Genomic DNA, 22306 nt, shown 5'->3' on the forward strand with positions numbered 1-22306 from the left:
ATAAGACAGAAGATGCCCCTGTGTGAGAGAAAATTTAAAAAATAAAAATAAAAATTAGGCTTTCCAGAAACTATTTATTTGGAACACAGCTTCCGTATCACTTTAAGGACTGGCTTTCTCCTTGACCTTGGACCTCTCATGCATGTCATCTATTGTATTCATTCTCACCTACCTGGGGGTTCTTCCACCATCTCATATCTCTTCACATTCCAGGGCTCTTTTCCTTGCTCCAGAAAAATGATCAGGTCTGGCTTAAAGGCAGCAATACCTGTTTTATTAAAAATGAACAACATGTATCTTGCTCATATTCTCCAATTACCAACTTGGTAATGTGCTCAGTAAAGAGGATGTAATAGAATATTCTAATACATTTATCCCAAAATACTAAACTATAAAACGTTGGGAAAAAGGTTTATGGGGTGCCTGTATAAACTGGCCACAAAAATATGGGACAATAAGTTGTGGAAAGACACAGGAGGTCTCTGAGGAAAGCCTCCTTACTACCGTCACGTTCCCATGACCACAGCGTGACCTGCTCTCTTATTTATAAACACCGTGCTCAAGGAGAAAGATACTCCTTTGAAGCATTGGAATGTGGCCAGATATGCTGGCTCCCAGTTAGGCCCACTCCCCACAGCTGCTCTCTGATAAGTTAAAGAATAAATCAGTAGTTAAGTTTATGCTGCTTCAGCACAAAGAAAATTTACCCAGACTACCACTACTATAGATTAGGTGTATGACACACCGCCTCCCTTTCACCGTTTCACCCCTGAACATCTGCTTCTTAGATCTAAGTGACTGTACTCCATAAATAGTGTGGAGACCAGAACTTGATGCCTTTTGCAGCCTCCAAAAGTGCAACTGGCCTCCTGGCACCCCACCCTTCATGCACTCTTAACCTGACTCTTCTCATTTCTTCATCGCCACTGGACTTCATGTACCCTACAGGTGGTGTTGAAGCTGGTCCCCAACAGTAACAGAAATTTCTAAATATTTAGAAAATACTCTAATTTTGCAGGTTCTTAATTTTATCACCTGGTACTACTGAATTAAAACTTGGGGGTTGCCAGTAAACATTTGAAATTACCATTAATCTAAAGTGAAGGACACAGATCAGCTCAAAAATGTGGTAAGTTCAGGTCAAGATGAAACATCTTGAAATTTTTTTTCTATATGGAAAAATCCCCATGATTTTCTTGAAAACAGAAATCTGTAAGCATAAATTATCAAAAAGAAATTATACAAAAGAGAAATGGTATTGGGAGCTGAAAGCCGGAGGGTTGTGACCCACTCAGCATTCCACTGGAGGCTATATGATCAAACAGTAAACTGTTTATCATGAATGCAAAATGTGGGCAAACTCGCTTCTGCTCCTGCCACCAGAAGGTACACTGAGGGCAGTCACTCCCTGGTGCCATGCTTCTTGAGGTTATCTACTGTAACATCTGGAGACTACTGTTCAAAGAATGGAGTCATGCAGGCCTGCACTAAGCCAAGCAGCTGAGCACAACCTCCCCCTTCTCCCTATCTCCTTGATTCAATAAATATGAAGGGCTATAGAGGCTCAGGGCCCTTATTACTAGAAGCAAAGAGGCCCCTGACCCCTTCTTCCAAATATACTCTTTGTCTTTGTCTTTATTCCCACATTCGTCCTCCTTTGTTCAGTCCAATAAGGTCCGCAGCAAAGTGGCATCCACACACAGGGACTTCGAGGATGTGAATGAAGAAAGTCTGCTGGAGCAGAAGTGAAATTGACCGGATGAACGGGGACCCTGGGACAAAACTGCCAGCAGTGGATATAAGGTCAGTGTTCTAAAGAAATACTGGGAATGGGAACTTTCTGAATCAAGGTAACATGAGCAGAATTTGTCTGTTGAAGAAACACGTTATGTGCAGTTGCTTAAAGTTCTGTTGAAACAGTCTGGAGCTCAAGTTAATTCACAGACATTAAGCTTCTGCAGGAGGTTATTAAGCATAACTTATGGTTTCTGCAGGCAGGCACTATCAATGAGGAAAACTGGAATAGAGTAGGAGACAGATTGAAATTGGCTCATCAAAAAGGTCTTAAAGTAGACCCTTCTGTTTTGTCTGCTTGGGGTTTGGTTTGCACAGTCCTACTGCCGCTGTCTCCTTCTTATTCTGTCAGACAACAGGAGTCAGGTTCTGAGTCTCAAGAATTAAAAAGATTATTTGTTCCTCCGACAATGCCTATTGAAAATAATGAGCAAAAGAAAGGGGAGAATTGGCCACTTGCTAAGCAGGAAACAGGAGAGAATTGGTCTCTGCCACCCCCTGCAATAACAGAAGTAGAAACCCCCATACAAAATAATTTTGCATGCTGCTGCTGTGGCTGGGGAGCCTTTAGGACCTTGTGCTTTTCCTATTACTGTGAGGACTGATCCAAACAATCCGCAACGTCTTTTACATGAGCACACTCCTGTACAGTTTAAATTACTAAAAGAATTAAAAGTTAGTGTGGTTAATTCACTATAGGGCTGTTAGAATCGGTGTTTAGTGTCATGCACCTCCCACCCTTTCATATAAAACATTTGGCTGCACTTGCTTATCCACCAGGACACAGCTGACATGGAGCTTAAATTGGCAAGAAATGTGTGCAGACCAGGCGAGGCAGAATCAAGCTGCTGGTCAAGGAAACATTACAGAGGAAATGATGACAGGCAGTGGCCCATTTTCAGATCTGGTACAACAATTAACATTCCCAGAGGCTGCCTGCCTTAGCCGCCAAGCACACTTGGAGAACAATTCCTGAAGAGGGAGTTCCAGTGCAGTCTTTCTACATATCACGCAGGGATCATGAAAGCCTTATGCACAATTTATTGCATGGCTGCTAGAGGCAGTGTGGCATCAGATCCCTCATGCCCCGGCTCCAGAAATGCTTACCATAATTCTAACCTATGAAAACCCAAATGCAGATTGCAAGCGAGTAATGGCTCCCGTGAGATCCACAAAAAGCTTGGGGAATTATCTTAAAGCTTGTCAGAATGTAGGAATTTGATTTCATTGTTCTACAATGTTAGCGCAAGTAATAGCTAGTTTAGCAGTTGACAGATCTAAAAGGAGCCAAGAGTCAAACCTTCAAGTGGAAAAATGTTATAATTGTGGAAAAACCGGACATTTCAAAAAGGGATGTCACCAGATCTCAGGACAGAAAGGACCTCACAATGCAGTGCCCCCAACCCTGAGCAGAAAAAACACCAGGACTCTGTCCTCACTGTAACAAAGGGAATCACTCGGGTGTAACAATGGCAATCATTGGGCTAATCAGTGCTGCTTGAATGACACCCCCCTGTTGGGAATCGAGAAGGGGCCCTGGACCCAGGCCCCTCAAACAATGAAGGCATTCCCAGTTCAGACCACAACCCCATATAAAGGGTTGGTCCCAGGAGAAACATTGATTTCCTCTCCCCAGGAACACCAGGAAGTACTGGATTAGATCTCCCAGTCAGAGAAAGAATTACATTAGTCGCAGGAGACAAACCTACCAAAGTACCCAATGTTATTTGGGGACCTATACCAGCAGCATACATGGGACTAATTTTAGGCAAAAGCTGCCTTAACTTGCAAGGCATCACTGTAGTCCAAGGAGTAGTTGACTCTGATTATGAAGGAGAAATTCAAGTAGTTTTAATATCACAAGATCTTTGGGTTTTTGAACCAGGGGAACATATAGTGTAATTATTGCTTATGTCCTGTAAATTACACCCTTCTCCACAAAAGGAGAAATGAAGAAATAAAGGGTTTGGGAGCACAACTACATGAGAAACCCATCTATCACAACCCATAGTCTCTAATAGACCCACCTGTGTAGTGCAAATTAAAAGAAATTTTATGGGCTTATGGAAACAGGAGCTGATGTGTCAGTAATATCCAGTAAGGATTAGCCCGTATCTTGGCCCATTTTGGGTTGCATCCCTGGGCTATGGATTCCTGTTAATCTGTCCGAGCCTTGGGCTGCCACCCCCTCTCTGCACTTCATGAAACTTCTTCTAATTCAACTTACTCATTGTGTCCGTACAGCCTTAGGCATAATAGTTTTTGCTATTGTTTCCTTGGTCACACTAATAACTTCTGTTGTGATGTCCTCTGTAGCTTTGCATAGTTCTATTCAACAGTTCTACGGTGAGGAGAACAAGTACAAAGCTTCAATTGCAACAACAATTGTGTTGTCATTTAAATCACACTCATATTTGTGTAACCAACTTAGAATATAACCAAAGTGAGTATCCATGGGAACTTGTGAGAGCCCATTTGCAGGGAACTTTCACATCCAACATCACCTTTGACACTGGTGAATTACAAAACAAAATTCTTGATTTAAATAGGTAAACTCAAGAGTTTCAGCCTTCTTTAGAAGACTGGACCGAATTCCAGAAAGGCTTGGAGAGCCTCAATCATTGGACCTATCTAAAGCACCACATTAAAATCTCATATGTAGTTCTTGGGGTAATGCTGTTCTGTCTCTGTTTTCTGTTCATAGTCTGTAAAATTGGATGGACCAGCAATCAGAAAATGACAGCTGCCCAACCTGGCCTTACATTTATTCGATTAATGCATAAACAGAAAGGGGGAAATGTTAGGAGCTGAAACTCTGAGGGTCATTCCACTGGAAGGAATATGATCAAACAGTAAACTGTTTATAATGAATGCAGAATGTGGGCAAACTCGCATCTGCTCCTGCCACCAGAAGGTACACTGAGGGCAGTCACCCCCTGGTGCCATGCTCCTTGTGGTTATCTACTGGAACATCTGGAGAGTACTGTTCAAAGATTAGTCATGCAGGCCTGCATTAAGTCAAGCGGCTGACCACAACCTCCTTCTGCTCCCTGTCTCCTTTACTCCATAAATATGAAGGGCTATAGAAGCTCAGGTCGCTTGTTCACTAGAAGCAAGGAGCCCCCTGACCCCTTCTTCCAAATATACTCTTTTGTCTTTGCATTTATTCTCGCGTTCATCCTCCTTTGTTCAGTCCAATAAGGTCTGCAGCAAAATGAAACCTGTAGCGTATACTAGGAATTGCATATTAAAGTTATTCTCACCCAGGAAGACCAGGTTTCTGTAGTTCTCTAACATCACATTTCTATATAAATTCTGCTGTGCAGTATCCAGGAATTGCCACTCCTCCAGAGAGAATTCTACGGCCACATCCCTAAATGTCAGAGATCCCTGGAAAACACAAACAAACACTCATACTTACCAATTGGTCATGGGCAGAATTTTTAATTTCACTCAAGGTAAAATGGAGAGAGTAAAGAGAGCTGGTTCTGACTCATAAGCAGGATGGAAATTATTCAATAAAATAGTTTTCAACACAGAAATATTCTCTAATGTTTTCTCTAACTCTGACAAAAGAAAGTGGTATAAGATCCATAACATCAGTGTATATGTAATATTTTTCTGGATAATAAACTATAAATTGGGGAAATAAACACTAGCACATACAATTTTGAGTGCTGTATTTACATCATACAGAATTAATTGTGTGCCAGGCATGGTGGCTCATGCCTGTAATCCCAGCACTTTGGGAAGCTGAGGCGGGCAGATCACCTGACGTTGGAAGTTCGAGACCAGCCTGACCAACATGGAGAAAGTCTCTACTAAAAACACAAAATTAGCCAGTCGTGGTGGCATATGCCTGTAATCCTAGCTACTCAGGAGGCTGAGGTAGGAGAATCACTTGAATCCGGGAGGTGGAGGTTGCGGTGAGCCGAGATCACACCATTGCACTCCAGCTCGGGCAACATTAGCGAAACTCCATTTCAAAAAAAAAAAAAAGGAATTAATGGTATTTTTCAGATGAAAAAGACATAGTTTTATATATTATTCAGATGGAATAGACATGTTAAGTTAGAAGGTATCAGTCCAATTTTAATGTGTACAATAAGGTAGAGATCCTGTTAACGCAGCTTTTTTTTTTTTTTTCAGAAGTTCTAGGATAAAGTCTGAGTTGCTGAATTTCTAATAAGCTCATCAGTATGCCAATGATTTTGGCACAAAAAGATTATTTGGTCAAACATCCAGTAATTGAATGAGCCTGTGTTTTTCTCAATTTTTCTGGTTTGTAGACAAAGGTGAGAGCCTTCATTTTCCAAAAACAGACAAATGCAAAGGAAACCTAAGAAAGAAGGGCAGCTGCCAGATTAAATGTGGTGGTTTGTTCACATCAGCTGCATAAAGATACCTAATAATGAAGAGAGGCCGGGTGCGGTGGCTCACACCTGTAATCCCAGCACTTTGGGAGGCCGAGGCAGGCGGATCACGACGTCAGGAGATCGAGACCATCCTGGCTAACACGGTGAAACCCCGTCTCTACTAAAAAATACAAAAAACTAGCTGGGCGAGGTGGCGGGCGCCTGTAGTCCCAGCTACTTGGGAGGCTGAGGCAGGAGAATGGCGTGAACCCAGGAGGCGGAGCTTGCAGTGAGCAGAGATCATGCCATTGCACTCCAGCCTGGGCGACTGAGCGAGACTCTGTCTCCAAAAAAATAATAACTAAGAGAAAAATAATTCTATAGTGAAAAAATGTGTCAGAGACCTTATCGACTAAGTGATTTATTAACATCAACTACACTAGAACAAACTTTTATAATGTCCTGATGCACCCAGAAGGACACAGCATTGTTGCTGAGATACTGCACCCTGAAAGGTAAATCATAGTGTGAATTTGACCATAAGGAAACATTAGTTTTATGGAAAGTTCAAGATAGAGATATCTCCCATGTGCTGTAATGTTTAATAGTGATTTTAAGTAGTCTTTCTTTAGCACTGTAGAGAGCAGGTATCTCCTAACAATTCTTTAAGAATTTTCTCGGTAACAAATACCATACTGCTTCAATGAGTGTTTTCTTAATCCTGTACTGCATAGACATAATAAAGAACACAGATGAAACCTCAACATTACATGTTCTCTGTCTTCACTAAAAACACCAGGTTTTCCTCGATAGGTATTTGGAGTATCTACACCTTCCATGTTCAACAGCCACAAAGGGACATTTTTAATATTGCAGATTATAAATTCACAGTGAGATTTCTGCATGGCATATAAGAAGCCGTAATATAGAGAAGGCTCTGGTATATAGAAAAATATATATTTTTCAGAGACTTTGATTATTGTAAGAATTTTTTAAAGTAGTTAAGAAAAACTCATTAGGGAGTAAAAACACAAGTACAGAAGTACACGTTTGCAAGTACTAAACGCATGTTTCCTGGAGGAAGCAGAGTGGACACAGATCTTGATCTGAGACATGTTTAGCTGTAAAAGAAAAGGCCATTTTTTTTTTTTCTCTTTCTCCTCCTTCTCTAGGATTCTTTCTCAGATAAAATGTTCTGGACAAGTTACACCGGCATCTTGAGAATATGCCTTTAAAAGTGTCAGTACCAGAGGTCTACCTGCTGTCACCACATCCACAGGCAGAAGGACCAACACAGAAAAACTCCATCCATTTGTGTCCTTTATAGCAGAAAAGACTAACAAAGAGTAGCTCCACAGAGATAAAAATATGCTTTTCTTTATTTTGTCCTCAGGAGCCATCCCCTGACACAGGCACCAGCAATTTCTGCTACAGATCTCTGACATTAATGGAAATAAGGGCCATGCTGTACTGTTCCTACCAAATCCAAACAGAATAGGTTCTTGGACCACCCTTTAATGCAAAGATGGAACTTAACTGTCATGAATGTATTTTGAATTCCTCATACTTGATTCTGGCCTCACCTTAGAGTCACATGAGCCACTTAATTACAACAACATGGATGCTTCCACCTGAACAATAAACAGAATCCATGGGCAGGGCACAAGTAAAAAGAGTTCTGCAAAATGGCCAGGTGATACTAATTAGAAGCCTGGGCTGATAACCCCTTAATTAAGCATTTCCTCTCAAGCTCTAATGAGCTTATAAAATCACTTGGTAATTTTGGTCCCACTCTATGAAACGTAATTCTGAGGTATGGAAAGGGTCCATAAACGGGTCTTTTAAACAAGTGCCCTGTCAATCATGATGTTGCTCCCCCTGGGCTTATTATTAGCATTAGTTAGAGAAATGAGGCACAACAGAGTCCCTTACATGCACCACTCTTGTCACAACACAAATACTTCTGGTACAAATGAAAACAATCATTCTTCATCCTAAAGTATTATATTCTTTGCTGTCTCTTTAAAGTTTACAGAGAAATAAAAAGCAATTTCTGAGTAAGTCTGCGTTTGGAGAACATGTGCACATGTACTAATGCAGTCTTTATTAAGCAGGTACTATGGGCTCAATAGGATGTTACAGAGCACTGTGATAGCACATTATGTGGTTTAATCCTAATAACACCCTGTGAGTTGATACTAAGTGTTCAATAATTCCAAGGCTTTAAAGGACCCAGCATTTTTATTTCTATTTCTGTTGATCTGTCACTGATTTTTTTCAAAAAATGCATAGAATAAAAGCTAAATATACACAGATGAAAGGGATACAGATGGAAAGAGTTTAATAAAATTTAGATAAATTTTTACTGTGTTTATATTTACTTTCTTGTGACTTGTGAATCAACTACTAGATCTGCAGGAACAGAAAACAAGCTGCTCAATAATGTCTCTGCAAGCTCTGGTTTTAATAAAAAATTTGAAAAGTAAGATCCTATAATGCATACTTTATATTTCCCATTTATCTGTTTTTAAGTTTCAGAAAATATTGAGCACCAGCTCTAAAAAGGCAACAGGATTCATGACCCAAAACTCCGATCTCTTCTAATCAGTTCTTTGAGGCAAGACTCCAGGGTAGAGCCAGACATAAATAAGGACTCCAAAAAGGGTGAATATGAACAGGGCTGGGGCAGAGTGTAGAGCCGATGTACAATTCTGTTCTCTATGCCATTGAGGGGTATTGTCAGTTCTTTTTTTTAAAGCTTACTTAAGTAAACTTAAATCTGAGTTTGTATAATTTTAATCTTTTTTAGCCACTGCCCTGTAAATTTTATATATAATATAATATACTTATACTAATACTAATACACTAATAGGCAGTTCAAAAAAAAAATCCCTTAAGGTTTTCTAGAATAATGTTTTTTTAGAAGAAAAATAAGTATTCACCCAGGCTGGAGTGCAGTGGCTGGATCTCAGCTCACTGCAAGCTCCGCCTCCTGGGTTTACGCCATTCTCCTGCCTCAGCCTCCCAAGTAGCTGGGACTACAGGCGCCCGCCACCTCGCCCGGCTAGTTTTCTGTATTTTTTAGTAGAAAGGGGGTTTCACCGTGTTAGCCAGGATGGTCTGGACCTCCTGACCTCGTGATCCGCCCGTCTCGGCCTCCCAAAGTGCTGGGATTACAGGCTTGAGCCACCGCGCCCGGCCCGAAAAATAAGTATTCTTAGCAGGGTAAAAGAAATACAAATAATAATAACGACTCTTCTGTTTATAAGTTCAGGTGTAGACATCAGAAACCACAATATAAAGAAAGTGGCTCAAATAAAGCCCAAGTTTTTTGTACATATCTATTTATTGTACCCACCATCTGATGCATAATTCAACCACTTTTCCAGTTGCTATTCTAGACTAAAACTGCCAGGATGGTAGGAACCATGACTGCTTCATCTATTTTTCCTCTTTTTTCTGTCTTTCTTTAATTTTTTTTTTCTTTTTCTGAGACTGAGTCTCACTTTTTTGCCCAGGCTGGAGCACAATGATGTGATCTTGACTCACTGCAGCCTCCTCCTCCCAGGTTCAATAGATTCTCCTGTCTCAGCCTCCCAAGTAGCCCGGACAACAGGCATGAGCCACCACACCCGGATAATTTTGGTATTTTTACCAGAGATGGGATTTCACCATGCTGGCCAGGCTGGTCTAGAATTTCCTGACCTCAGGTGATCCACCCGTCTTGGCTTCCCAAAGTGCTGGGATTACAGGTATGAGCCACTGCACCCAGCCTTTTTCATCTATTTTTTTATGACTATATAAAATGGAAACAATTAGTTTATCTGTTTGAGCCTCCAGCCCTCCTGATTTTTTACCCAAGTACCAGGGAACTGGAAAAACTCTCATCTGGGTACCAATCAAAGATACTTCTTGTATAAGGGGAGAAACAAACACAAGATGACTCATTTCTCTCACACTAGGACAGAAGTAGAATTAACCACTCTTATCAGCCTGACACAATTCTGTTCTGGACATCCTCAAATGTCTCAAAGATTCACAGGTGATTGTGAGAGGGTTCCCAGTGACCCTGGGCTGATGGTCCAACGATAAGCCAGGCACAGAAGACTCAGGATGATTCTAAATAAAAAATAGAACTACTTTGGCTGAACTCCAGAATCTGGGTTGTCTGTCCTGATTTGCTAGCTGTCCTGATTTGCTAGCTGTTGGGTAAGTAGAAGGACAAGAATACTTTACTCTAGTATCACATTTTACAGGTAGGTATAGTTGTGGTCGTGGCTCTGGATACTTTGTGTCCTTAAGATGCTTGTTTACCCTTACAGATGCTGCCATCAGATTCCATTTATTCCTGGAGCCTCTCACATAACTGTGGCAGGTTAATGACGAAGATGTGAAAAGGTCAAAAAGACACATCAAAAGAGGAATTTTAAAATGTCCATGTTGATATCTCACAATGCAGAAAATATCTCCTGTTGGTTTTCTGTAAATTCTCAATCCAAAGTCAGGCCCTGCCTTGTAAATCCCAGCAGAGGCCAGACCTAATTTGCTGATTCTAGCTGAAATCAACCTCACTCTGCATTTTTGGGTGACACAGCAAGTAGAGTGAAATCAAAGGAGAAATCCCCTCATAGAGGCTGCTCTAGAATATTCTAAATAATATTTTACCTTTAAAAAGCTGACACAAAATGAACATAAGAAGACAGTTTATTTGGGTCAAGCTTAAAGATTTTAACTTGAGACAAAATATTCAAATTGCCTGGAACCTACATTTTGATTAGCAGCACTTACAAGTGGATTTGTAAAGGTAAAAAAGAGGAACAGTGAGTGAGCTGACACAAAATTGGTTGTGAGAGATTCTTATTTATGCAAAATAACTTTAATAATTGATTGGATATACATCGTTAAGGTTAAGGATATGGAATATAGTGTCCAGTGTGGAATTATTAGTTTAATTTATAGCTACTTGTGGCAATAGTGAGCAGTCTCAAGAGATACATATATAGCTAAAAAAAGGGGGTGAAAAACACAATTGTGCTCTCATTTTAATGTCTGAGTTTGATACCTAAAAGGACTTGCATTCCTCATATATAAAATTTTTTTTTCTTTTCAATTCTGAAGACCTAGATTTAGAATATGGAGTTGCAAATTCAGGTCCTGCATGGGTAAAGTAGCAGCAATGTTCAGGTAAATGTTACCTGAACATTTGTGAGCACTTTAGCATGAGGAGGGAGGGAGAAGTGGAGATTCTCATGTCTACAGGTCTACTCAATGCACATATTTTACTCTGATTGGGTTTCGGTGCCCCATGGTCACTGAATCAGTTTCAGGTCTGAAGACACAAGTCATGGAAAGAGGTAAAATAGTTAATATCTGACCTATGAAATTTGTAGAAATCTGTTCTAGCCTCTCTAAAAGTGACTGTAGAGGATGATAGATACCAAGTAGGTACAGACACAATTCCACCTGCATATTTAGGGGACAGCATGCACTTCGCAGCACAATTGTGAATTGACTGGAAGCCTGAGCAGAAAAGGCCTATCTAGACTAAAGCTTAGTTGGCACCTTATGTGTTTACATTACGTCTGGTAATTCTAGACAAGGTTTGGAAAATATAATTAGAAGCAAACTTTTCTTCAGTCCCAGAGGAACTCCACAATAACAGAACAGAAAGAAAACTGTTTTATTACACAATTATATGTGAATGTAACATGTATTAACAGTCAATTTGCTCAAGAGATTGCAAAGACAGAAAGACAGTCACCATAATTCATCTAAAAGTAGAATTTACAACACCATGTCATACATAGTTCATCATAAATTCACCTGGTAGTTAGGAAGGCCATCTCTGTATGCTAATCCGTTATAATCAATGACAAAATAAACTTTTCACATCTTCATGACTGGAGGTAGTTTTCAACTTGAACCCCGGTGCCTGCTGAAAGTAGGCTTTAACTGTTCGACAAAAATTGTTGATTTGGGTGCTATCCTTTTGGCTATTTACATTTTAAAGCAATAGCTCTCTACTCCCTGAGCACTGGGCTAGAGTATTCCTGCTTTCCCTCTCCTGGTGGCTAGTGTACTCTCTTGACCCCATCATCTGCCACTGAGGAACAGCCCACAGCACAGGGCTCACAGCTGGAAACTGGCATCTTAGGTGAACCCCAATTGCCACAGCAGCACTCCAGCGCCACATCAGAGAGTGAAGCCTGAGCAGCAGGAGGAGAGCCTGCAGACCTCCTGGGTAGAATTGCACCTTCACAATAATAGAAAAGGGAGAAGTATTTCAGCCTTAGTTTTTATTTAGAACGGTGACATGAAAAAATACTGCCGGGTTTTAGCATGAGTCCAGATAGAGACAGCTCTGAGAGTTCTCACTGTGACAGCCCACGTCTTTCACAGACACCATGGAATACTAATAGGGTTTCTGAAACAGACACGCAATGCATTCGAGAGAAAAACAGCTCTCATTCTGAGAAAGATTATATTGAGAGAAAAATGTTACAGCGTCTTAAGAAAAAACTGAGATTAGATGTAAGATTGATCAAGTTGGCCAGAAAATATCTCCCAAAGAAGAGTATCTTTCCAAATACCCAAAGTGTATAGCTACTCCCAGCAAAAGAAACATGAGCATTATTGAATAAAGGGGGCACATTCTCACTAAATTTTTTTTTTTCTTTTTTAAGATGGAGTTTCATTCTTGTTGCCCAGGCTGGAGTGCAATGGTGTGATCTTGGCTCACTGCAACCTCCGCCTCCGGGTTCAAGCGATTCTCCTGTCTCAGCCTCCTAAATACCTGGGACTACACGCACACACCACCACAAATGGCTAATTCTGTTATTTTTGGTAGAGAGGAGGTTTCACCATTGTCCAGGCTGGTCTCAAACTCCTGACCTCAGGTGATCCACACACCTTGGCCTCCCAAAGTGCTGGGATTACAGGCATGAGCCACAACACCCAGCTCTCAGCAGAATTTTAAAAGATTCCATCTCTGCTGTTCTCTTATTTCCTAACCATTGAATGTGAGATCTATATTGGAATACATCTGACAACTTCCACCGGCGCATTTTTATAAAAAATTGAAATCTCACTGTGTTAATATAGTAGAATATATTAGAGCTTGCAACATAGCTGACTGGAGAGCTATTACGGTTTCTGGGTAGCCATATCACCTGTCTTTATTTGTCCTGTAATAGCAGCACACTAATCTGGTAAAATATATGACACTAAAATTATGCTTACCTATAATTATTCCCACTGGATACATTAATAAGCATGTCAGACTAATATCTACTGTAACAATTTAATGGTAAACTTTTTGGATATCAGATATAAATATATAAGTATCAGTAATTTTATGTACTAGTCATAATGTATGTAAGATTTTAAAAAATTATCTGAACTATAATTCGGTTGAAACTATATTTCTTTTTTTTTTTTTTTTTTGAGGCGGAGTCTCGCTCTGTCGCCCGGGCTGGAGTGCAGTGGCCGGATCTCAGCTCACTGCAAGCTCCGCCTCCCGGGTTTACGCCATTCTCCTGCCTCAGCCTCCCAAGTAACTGGGACTACAGGCGCCCGCCATCTCGCCCGGCTAGTTTTTTGTATTTTTTTTAGTAGAGACGGGGTTTCACAGTGTTCGCCAGGATGGTCTCGATCTCCTGACCTCGTGATCCACCCGTCTCGGCCTCCCAAAGTGCTGGGATTACAGGCTTGAGCCACCGCGCCCGGCGAAACTATATTTCAAAAGTATGAATAATAATGTTAAAATAACTAAGGAATTCAATCAAAGTAAATATTGTGGTCTTAAATTCATACTATTGTAGAAAATACTGTTTAATTTATATGAATGCAGGTTGCCTACAAACACTACACATAACTACACTAACTGTACTGAAGTAACCCAAGTACAACAGACTCCACTGTTCAGTTTATACACTGAACTCTTCTGGCTTTTGCAGTGCAAGTATGTCAGCCTGCAAATAATCACCTTGGATAACCAGGTTTCTGCCAAAGAACTTACTCACTATCTTTTAGTCTTTCTTATTCTGTATTGCTAAATTTATTCCTATCTTTGTGCTCAACTTTATTATGCTCTTGAAATGAACTTTACTCTGAACAAAGTTGTGTCTACTTTAAAGACTAAAGATAAAAAAAAAAATAATCTTTTGCCAAGACAAAAGGAAAGCAATGAATCTCAAGTCCCAGATAAAGACAATTCTGAGTCAAAAAGAATGACAAAAGGTTTATTTCATTGCTAATATGATTTACATATATTTCAAAAAGCAAAGAAAATATATACATATAATCTAAACCTTTTATAAAAATCAGGTAGTTATCCTCCCTTATTTTCATATATGAGAATAAAGCCTCTTATTTATAATTTATATTTTCTCTTAAAACAGCCAGGTCTCTGGACAGGTTCTTGAACTCTTGGACTGAATTTTGCACACTGTGTGCACTTGAAAGAATGCTTATGGGGGGAAAAGCAGAAGAGAGAAAGGTGTTATTAAAAAATCCATAGGTTCACATGAATAAAGCAAGTTCTTAGAGACCTATGAAGAGACTTAGAATCTCACACAGTAATAATCAGAGACTACATCTCACAGGCACTGACGGACAGATCATTGAAGAAGAATATTAACAACAATATTAGGACCTGAACTCAACACTTAACCAGATAAATAGTCCTAATAGACATCTACAGAACTCTTCATCTAAATATACCATAAAACACATTCTTCTCATCACCACATGGCACATACTCAAAAACTGACCACATGATCGAAACAAAACAATTCTCAGCAAATTCAAAAATCCCAAAATGATACAAACGACACACAGATTACAGCTTAAGAAAAATATGTTTCAATACCAATAAAACAATTGGAAACTATACAATTAAATAAAATTAAATGGCCTACACTTGAATAACTTCTTGGTAAATAATGAAATTAAGGCAGAAGGCCGGGCGCGGTGGCTCACGCCTGTAATCCCAGCACTTTGGGAGGCCGAGGCGGGCGGATCACAAGGTCAGGAGATCGAGACCACGGTGAAACCCCGTCTCTACTAAAAATACAAAAAATTAGCCGGGCGCGGTTGTGGGCGCCTGTAGTCCCAGCTACTCGGGAGGCTGAGTAGTCCCAGCTACTCGGGAGGCTGAGGCAGGAGAATGGCGTGAACCCGGGAGGCGGAGCTTGCAGTGAGCCGAGATTGCGCCACTGCACTCCAGCCTGGGCTGGGCGACAGAGCGAGACTCCGTCTCAAAAAAAAAAAAAAAAAAAAGAAATTAAGGCAGAAACCAAGAAGTGTTTTGAAACAAATAAGAATGAAAATACAACACACCAGAACCCCTGAAATACAGCTAAGGCAGTGTTTTTTTTTTTTTTTTTTTTGAGACGGAGTCTCGCTCTGTCGCCCAGGCTGGAGTGCAGTGGCGCGATCTCGGCTCACTGCAAGCTCCGCCTCCCGGGTTCACGCCATTCTCCTGCCTCAGCCTCCCGAGTAGCTGGGACTACAGGCGCCCACAACCGCGCCCGGCTAATTTTTTGTATTTTTAGTAGAGACGGGGTTTCACCGTGGTCTCGATCTCCTGACCTTGTGATCCGCCCGCCTCGGCCTCCCAAAGTGCTGGGATTACAGGCGTGAGCCACCGCGCCCGGCTCGGCAGTGTTAAAAGAAACATTTATATCATTAAATCCTCACATCAAAAAGTTATAGAAAGATCTCAGTTTAACAACCTGACATCATAAATAAAAGACTGAGAGCAATAAAAGCAAATCAGCCCCTAAGCTAGCAAAAGACAAGAAATAACCAAAATCAGATCTGAACTGAAGGAGATTTAGACATGAAAAACTACAAAATATCAAGAAATCCAGATATTAAATCTATTTTTAAAAAAGGTAAATAAACTACTAGCTAGATTAATGAAGATACAAATAAATACAATTAGAAATGGCAAAAGGAGACATTACCACTGACCCCACAAAAATATACTGAAGTCTGCTATGCACATAAACAAACAAAAATCTAGAAGAAATGAAAAAATTCTTGAACAAATACATCTTCCCAAGACTGAACACATACACAAAAAAATCAAAGCCCTTAATACATAGATAATACATAGACTCAAAAAATTGAATGAGTAATAAATAGCCTACCAACCAAATGAAGCTCAGGACCAGACATACTCACAGCTGAATTCTACCAGATGTACAAATAGAAGCTGATATTATTTCTACTAGAACAATTTCAAAAGATTAAAAAGAAACTCCTCTCCAACTCATTATGTAAGAAAAGTACCATTCTGATATCAAAACCTAACAGAGATAAAACAAAAAAAAAAAGGCAACTTCAGGCCAATATCCTTGAAATCTTCAACAAAACCGCTGGGTCCGGTGGCTCATGCCTGTAATCCCAGAACTTTGGGAGGCCAAGGTAGGCTGATTTCCTGAGGTCAGGAGTTCAAGACCAGCCTGGCCAACATGATGAAATCCCATCTCTTCTAAAAACACAAAAAAATTAGCTGGGCATGGTAGCACACACCTGTAATCCCAGCTACCCAAGAGGCTGAGGCAGGAGAATCACTTGAACCTGGGAGGCAGAGGTTACAGTGAGCCAAGATCACACCACTTACACTCCAGCCTGGATGACACAGTGAGACTCCATCTCAAAAAAAAAAAAAAAAAAAAAAAAGAAAAGAAAAGAAAAGAAAAAAACCCAGAAATCTTCAACAAACTACTGGCAAACCAAATGCAGCAGCTTATCAAAAAGCTAACCCACTGTGATAAACTACAGTTTATTTTGGGGGATTCAAGGTTTGTTCAACATACACAAATCAATAAATGTGATTCATTGCATAAACAGAATTAAAGAGAGCAACCACAAGATTATCTCAATAGATGCACAAAAAGCTTTCAATAAAATTTAACATTTTTCATGTTAAAAACCCTCAACAAACGAGGCAGGGAAGGTACATACTGAATGGACAAAACCTGGAAGCATTCCTTCTTGATAACTGGCACAAGACAAGGATGCCTTCTCTCAACACTCCTATTCAACATAAAATTGGAAGTCTTAGCCAGAGCAATCAGGCAAAAGATAACAATAAAAGACATTCAAACAAAAAGAGAGAAAGTCAAACCATCCCTGTTTGCAAACAACATGATTCTACATCTGGAAACCCATATACTCTAAGCAGAAAAACTCTTTAAACTGACAAACCTCAGTGAAGTCTCAAGATACAAAAGACATGTACAAAAACTAGTAGCAACCCTATATATCAAGAACATCCAGGCCAAATCTAAATTAAAAACACAATTCCACTCACATCTGCCAAAGAAAAGAATAACATATCTAGAAATACAGATAGCCAGAGAGGCAAAAGATCTCTATGACAAGAATTATAAAACAATGCTTAAAGAAGCCAGAGATGACAGAAACAAATGGAAAACCACTTTATGCTCATGAATAAAAAAAATCACTATCATAAAAACAACCATACTGCTTAAATAAATTTACAGATGTAATGCTAACTTAATCAAACCACCAAAATATTTTTTAACAGAACTAAAATAACAAACTATTTTAAAATTCACATGGAACCAAAAAAGAGCCTGAATAGCCAAGGCAATCATAAGCAAAAACAACAAAGTTGAAGGCATTACGTTACCTGACTTCAAACTACACAACAGTGCTACAGTAAACAAAGCAACATGGTACAGGCACAAAAACAAACTCATAGGCCAATGCGACAGACTAGGAAGCCCAGAAATAATGCCACACACCTAAAGCCATCTGATATTCAACAAAGGTGACAACAGGAATGTGGGAAGAATTTCGTATTTAATAAATGGTGCTAGAATAACTAGCTAGCACTATGTAGCAAATTGAAACTGGACCCTTTTATAATACCATGTAAAAAAACCAACTCAAGGTAAATGAAAGACTTAAATGTTAATCCTAAAAATTATATATAAAGAAGAAACCCTGGAAGGTAAGAAGTGCCATTCTAGACATAGAAACTGGCAAAGATTTCATGACGAAGATATGAAAAGCAATTGCAACAAAAGCAAAAATTGACAAATGGGACCTAATTAAACTTTTTCACAACGAAGGAAATTATCAACACAGAAAAGAGACATCCTACAAAATAACAGAAATATTTGCAAACTATGCTTCTGACAAAGGTCTACTATCCAGAATCCATAAAAAACTAAAACAAGTTTACAAGAAAAAAAAAAAAACTAACTTAAAAGACAAAAAAAAAAAAAAAAAGAAAAAGATGTTTGTCTTCAAAAGGAGACAAACATGTGGCTAACAAGCATATAAAAAGGCCCATCACTAATCATTAGAGAAATGCAAAAGAAAACCACAATGAGAAATTACCTCAAACCAGTGAGAATGGCCATTATTATAATTCAACCATTGTGAAAAGCAGTGTGGTGATTCCTCACTAAACCAAAAACAAAATTACCATTTGATCCAGTAACCTCACAACTGAGTATATACCTAAAAATATATAAAGTATTCTATCATAAAGACACATGCACAATCACATTCATTGCAGCGCTATTCTCAATAGCAAAGACATGGAATCAACCTATCACACTGGTAGACTGGATAAAGAAAATATGGTATGGTTGGGCAGGATGGCACATGCCTGTAATCCAGCACTTTGGGGGCTGAGCCAGGTGGATTGCCTGAGTTCAGGAGTTTGAGACCCGCATGGACCACATGGCAAAATCCCATCTATTAAAAAAAAAGTACAAAAATAAAAATTAGCTAAGTATGGTGGCACAAGCCTTTAGTCTTAGCTACTTGTGAAGCTTAGGTAGAAGAGGATTTCTTGAGCCTCAGAGGTTGAGGTTTCAGTGAGCCAAGATCACACCACTGCACTCCAGCCTGGGAAAAAGAGTGAGACCCTGTCTCCAAAAATAACAAAAAATTAAAAACTTAATAAACTTAATAAAAACAAAATATGGGCTGGGTGTGGTGGCTCACACCTGTAATCCTAGCACTTTGGGAGGCCAGGGGGGTGGATCACCTGAAGTCAGGAGTTCGAGACCAACCTGGCCAACATGGCAAAACTCTTGTCTATTCTAAAAATACAAAAATTAGCTGAGTGTGGTGGCACACACCTGTAATCCCAGCTACTCTGGAGGCTGTGGCAGAATTGCTTGAACCCAGGAGGTGGAGGGTGCAGTGAGCCGAGATCATGCCACTGCACTCCAGCCTGAGTGACAGAGCGGGGCTCCATCTCAAACCAACCAACCAACTAAATATGGTACATAAACATCATGAAATCATGAAATACTGTGTGGTCATAAAAAAAAAACAAAAACAAGATTATGTCCTTTGCAGCAACATGGATGAAGCTGGAGATCACTATTCTTAGAAAGTTGATGCAGAAACAGAAAACCAAATGCATGTTATTATTTATAAGTAAGAGATAAATAATAACACAAGAACACAGAGGAGAAAAAGACACTGAGGCCTAGTTGAGGGTGAAGGGTGGGAGGACTAAAAGGGTCAGAAAAAAATACCTTTTTGGTGCTATGATTAGTACTGCAGGGACAAAATAATCTGCACACCAAACTCCCATGACACAATTTTAGCTGTATGACAAAGCTGCACGTGTACCCTTGAACCAAACAAAAATAAAAGTTAAAAGAAAAAAAAGTCCCTGCATTGGAGAGAGTACAAGGCAGGTAGAAGGACTGGTTTGTGCTACAGGTAGTGGCCCAAGTGGGGCTGTACTCTGATTTATTTCTGGGTCCATGCAGGCAGATAAGATTATGAACCCTAGGCTGGTGGAGAAAACAAAAAGGTTGCTACTGCAGATTCAGTGTCTGAAAATAGACATATGCCAGGAGACTCGTAGATACTTTTGTAGGTTTCTGGCCAAAAAAACCAGGCCGGGCGCGGTGGCTCAAGCCTGTAATCCCAGCACTTTGGGAGGCCGAGATGGGCGGATCACGAGGTCAGGAGATCGAGACCATCCTGGCTAACACGGTGAAACCCCGTCTCTACTAAAAAATACAAAAAACTAGCTGGGCGTGGTGGCGGGCGCCTGTAGTCCCAGCTACATGGGAGGCTGAGGCAGGAGAATGGCGTGAACCCAGGAGGCGGAGCTTGCAGTGAGCTGAGATCTGGCCACTGCACTCCAGCCCGGGCGACAGAGCAAGACTCCATCTCAAAAAAAAAAAAAAAAAAAAAAAAAACCACTAGGATCAAAAATGCTGTGGTAAAATTCCTGAGGGTGGTGCCTTGTCCTGAGAGGGGTGTGGACACATCAATGTCTAGTGGGAGTTTGTGAGTGGGTGGAAATCCTCTGCTGGCAGCTGTGGAAAAGGGGATTTGTCATCAGATCTCCTTTAAGTTTTCAGTCCTCTGTCACCCTGGGAGGAATTCTGAAATTAAAGAACAAAGGACAGTGTGACAGCCTGTGTAGAGGAGAGCAGAGCCTCCCATTCCCAGACACCTAGAGTTTCATTCCAGGCCAAAAGTCTGTGCTATCTTTCTTCTGGCACCAAATCTGCAGAGTTTGATGAACACCAACAACTCTCCAACACCAACTCATTGTCTAACACTTGAATTCTGACACCACCCAGAGTCAGCACAGACCTGATTCAGGGCTCAGTCCCACAACATTGTCCTCACTGCAGATGTCAGTCACAAACTCCATGGGCTCATCTATGCTTCTGACCTACTGTTTAAAAATTGGGGACTCTCCTTTTTGAAATCCAATAATCTGAGAGAGCTACTCACAGAACTCAACAGAACACTATAGTTATATTCACTGGCTTCAAATAAAATATACAAACCCCAAAAAGTCAAATGGAAGAAAAGTATAGAACCAAGGAAAGAGGTGGGAAAAGATGAAGCATACAGATAATAAACAGCTGTGATTAATAAAATTCTCTATCCTCTGTGTTCTCCAGGAACATTTTACGAAAAGACACACCCTTCCCATTATGACTTAGATGCTGCTCTCTTTACTTACCCAATACACAGCCAGGAAGACACTCTGCATATTTTCCTCTTCTCATTAAAAAAATCAGCTAAATTTGCCTTCAGTGGTCAACATAAAATACTTTTTAATCAAACTTAAGTTTATTTTCTTCCCACAGGATCCTGAAATCTAAGCTATGCTCAGTGTGAGTCACTATACAACCTCATTTTATGCTACTGCAAATTAAGTGTCTGAAGAACACTCCTAAACATTCTCTGGTCTAAAATCTGAGTATTTCACCCTTCATTTAAACATTCCCCTCACCTTCTTTCTAATCTTATTTGCTTTTCCCTAGGAAAAAAAGTCCTTTTCTACCTAATCTTTGCAATCCTTAAAGATCTTATAGTTGGATCTTCCTCCTGTTGCAATACTCCTTTGGAATTAAATTTTTTTTTTATGTACATCTAACTGGTTTATTTTAAAACATCTTGAAACTGCCACAAAACAGTAACAATTTTATCTTCAGTAAGACCCCCAAACCCCTTCTATCCTAATCTTAACTGCTTCTGCCTATGGGGCCCCAGCTTTCCAGGGCTCTGTAGCTTCTCTCACTATGGAGGCTTCTTCCACCGCTGGGGTGAGCAGGCTGGGACATCTGCAGGAAAGGCTTTCCAGAAGGAACTAACGGGGCCTTTAATAACCTCCTTTTGGGGGCTCAAAATTAACCTCAGCTTGCAGTCATGGGGCTCAAGCTTTAATTACCATGTCAGTCATTCACTTAGTTTTTGAAACTAAGTGTTTGAAAAATCCAGCAAAATGATTCAAAAAGTGTCCATATAAGAAAAATTTAAGGTGCTTACCTTTTGTACCTCAGTAAAAGAAGCAAATGTATTTTTCTGACAATAAAGCATTATTTTACTTATTCTATTAAAAATCATGTGGTAAACAGTTATACGGGAACACTTCTAGGAGGTACCAAGTTTCATCACATAAAATTTACCATTAAATTCAGAAATTGAAATAACAGGATATAGAACAAAGATATTTATTTTTGCAAATTCACTGCAAAAAAAAGAAACTGATGTTTCCACGAATCTATGTAACTCACCAATTATCTACCACATTTTCTTGTGGAAATATATTAATTCTCTATAGCCGAAATGGAAGAAAAATTTTGTTTTTCCTCGGTAGCTAACATTCTAAAAGCTAG

General features: G+C 39.9%; 1 protein-coding gene and 1 long non-coding RNA gene across 2 annotated transcripts in view; one reads left to right on the forward strand and one right to left on the reverse strand.

Moving 5' to 3' along the window:
- LOC102142182 (uncharacterized) overlaps positions 1-22306 on the reverse strand; it is a 39565-nt gene that overhangs the window by 12867 nt on the left and 4392 nt on the right. Inside the window, 2 exon segments of the mRNA XM_005588598.5 lie at positions 173-268; positions 5058-5184. Coding sequence (XP_005588655.4) covers positions 173-268; positions 5058-5184 — 223 coding nt within the window.
- Positions 14067-15520, forward strand: LOC135968432 (uncharacterized). The gene is made up of 2 exons (XR_010583228.1): positions 14067-15102; positions 15438-15520. It is a non-coding gene; the product is annotated as an uncharacterized lncRNA (long non-coding RNA).

Source organism: Macaca fascicularis, chromosome 19 (genome assembly GCF_037993035.2).
Source record: "Macaca fascicularis isolate 582-1 chromosome 19, T2T-MFA8v1.1".
Classification (NCBI taxonomy): Eukaryota; Metazoa; Chordata; class Mammalia; order Primates; family Cercopithecidae; genus Macaca; species Macaca fascicularis.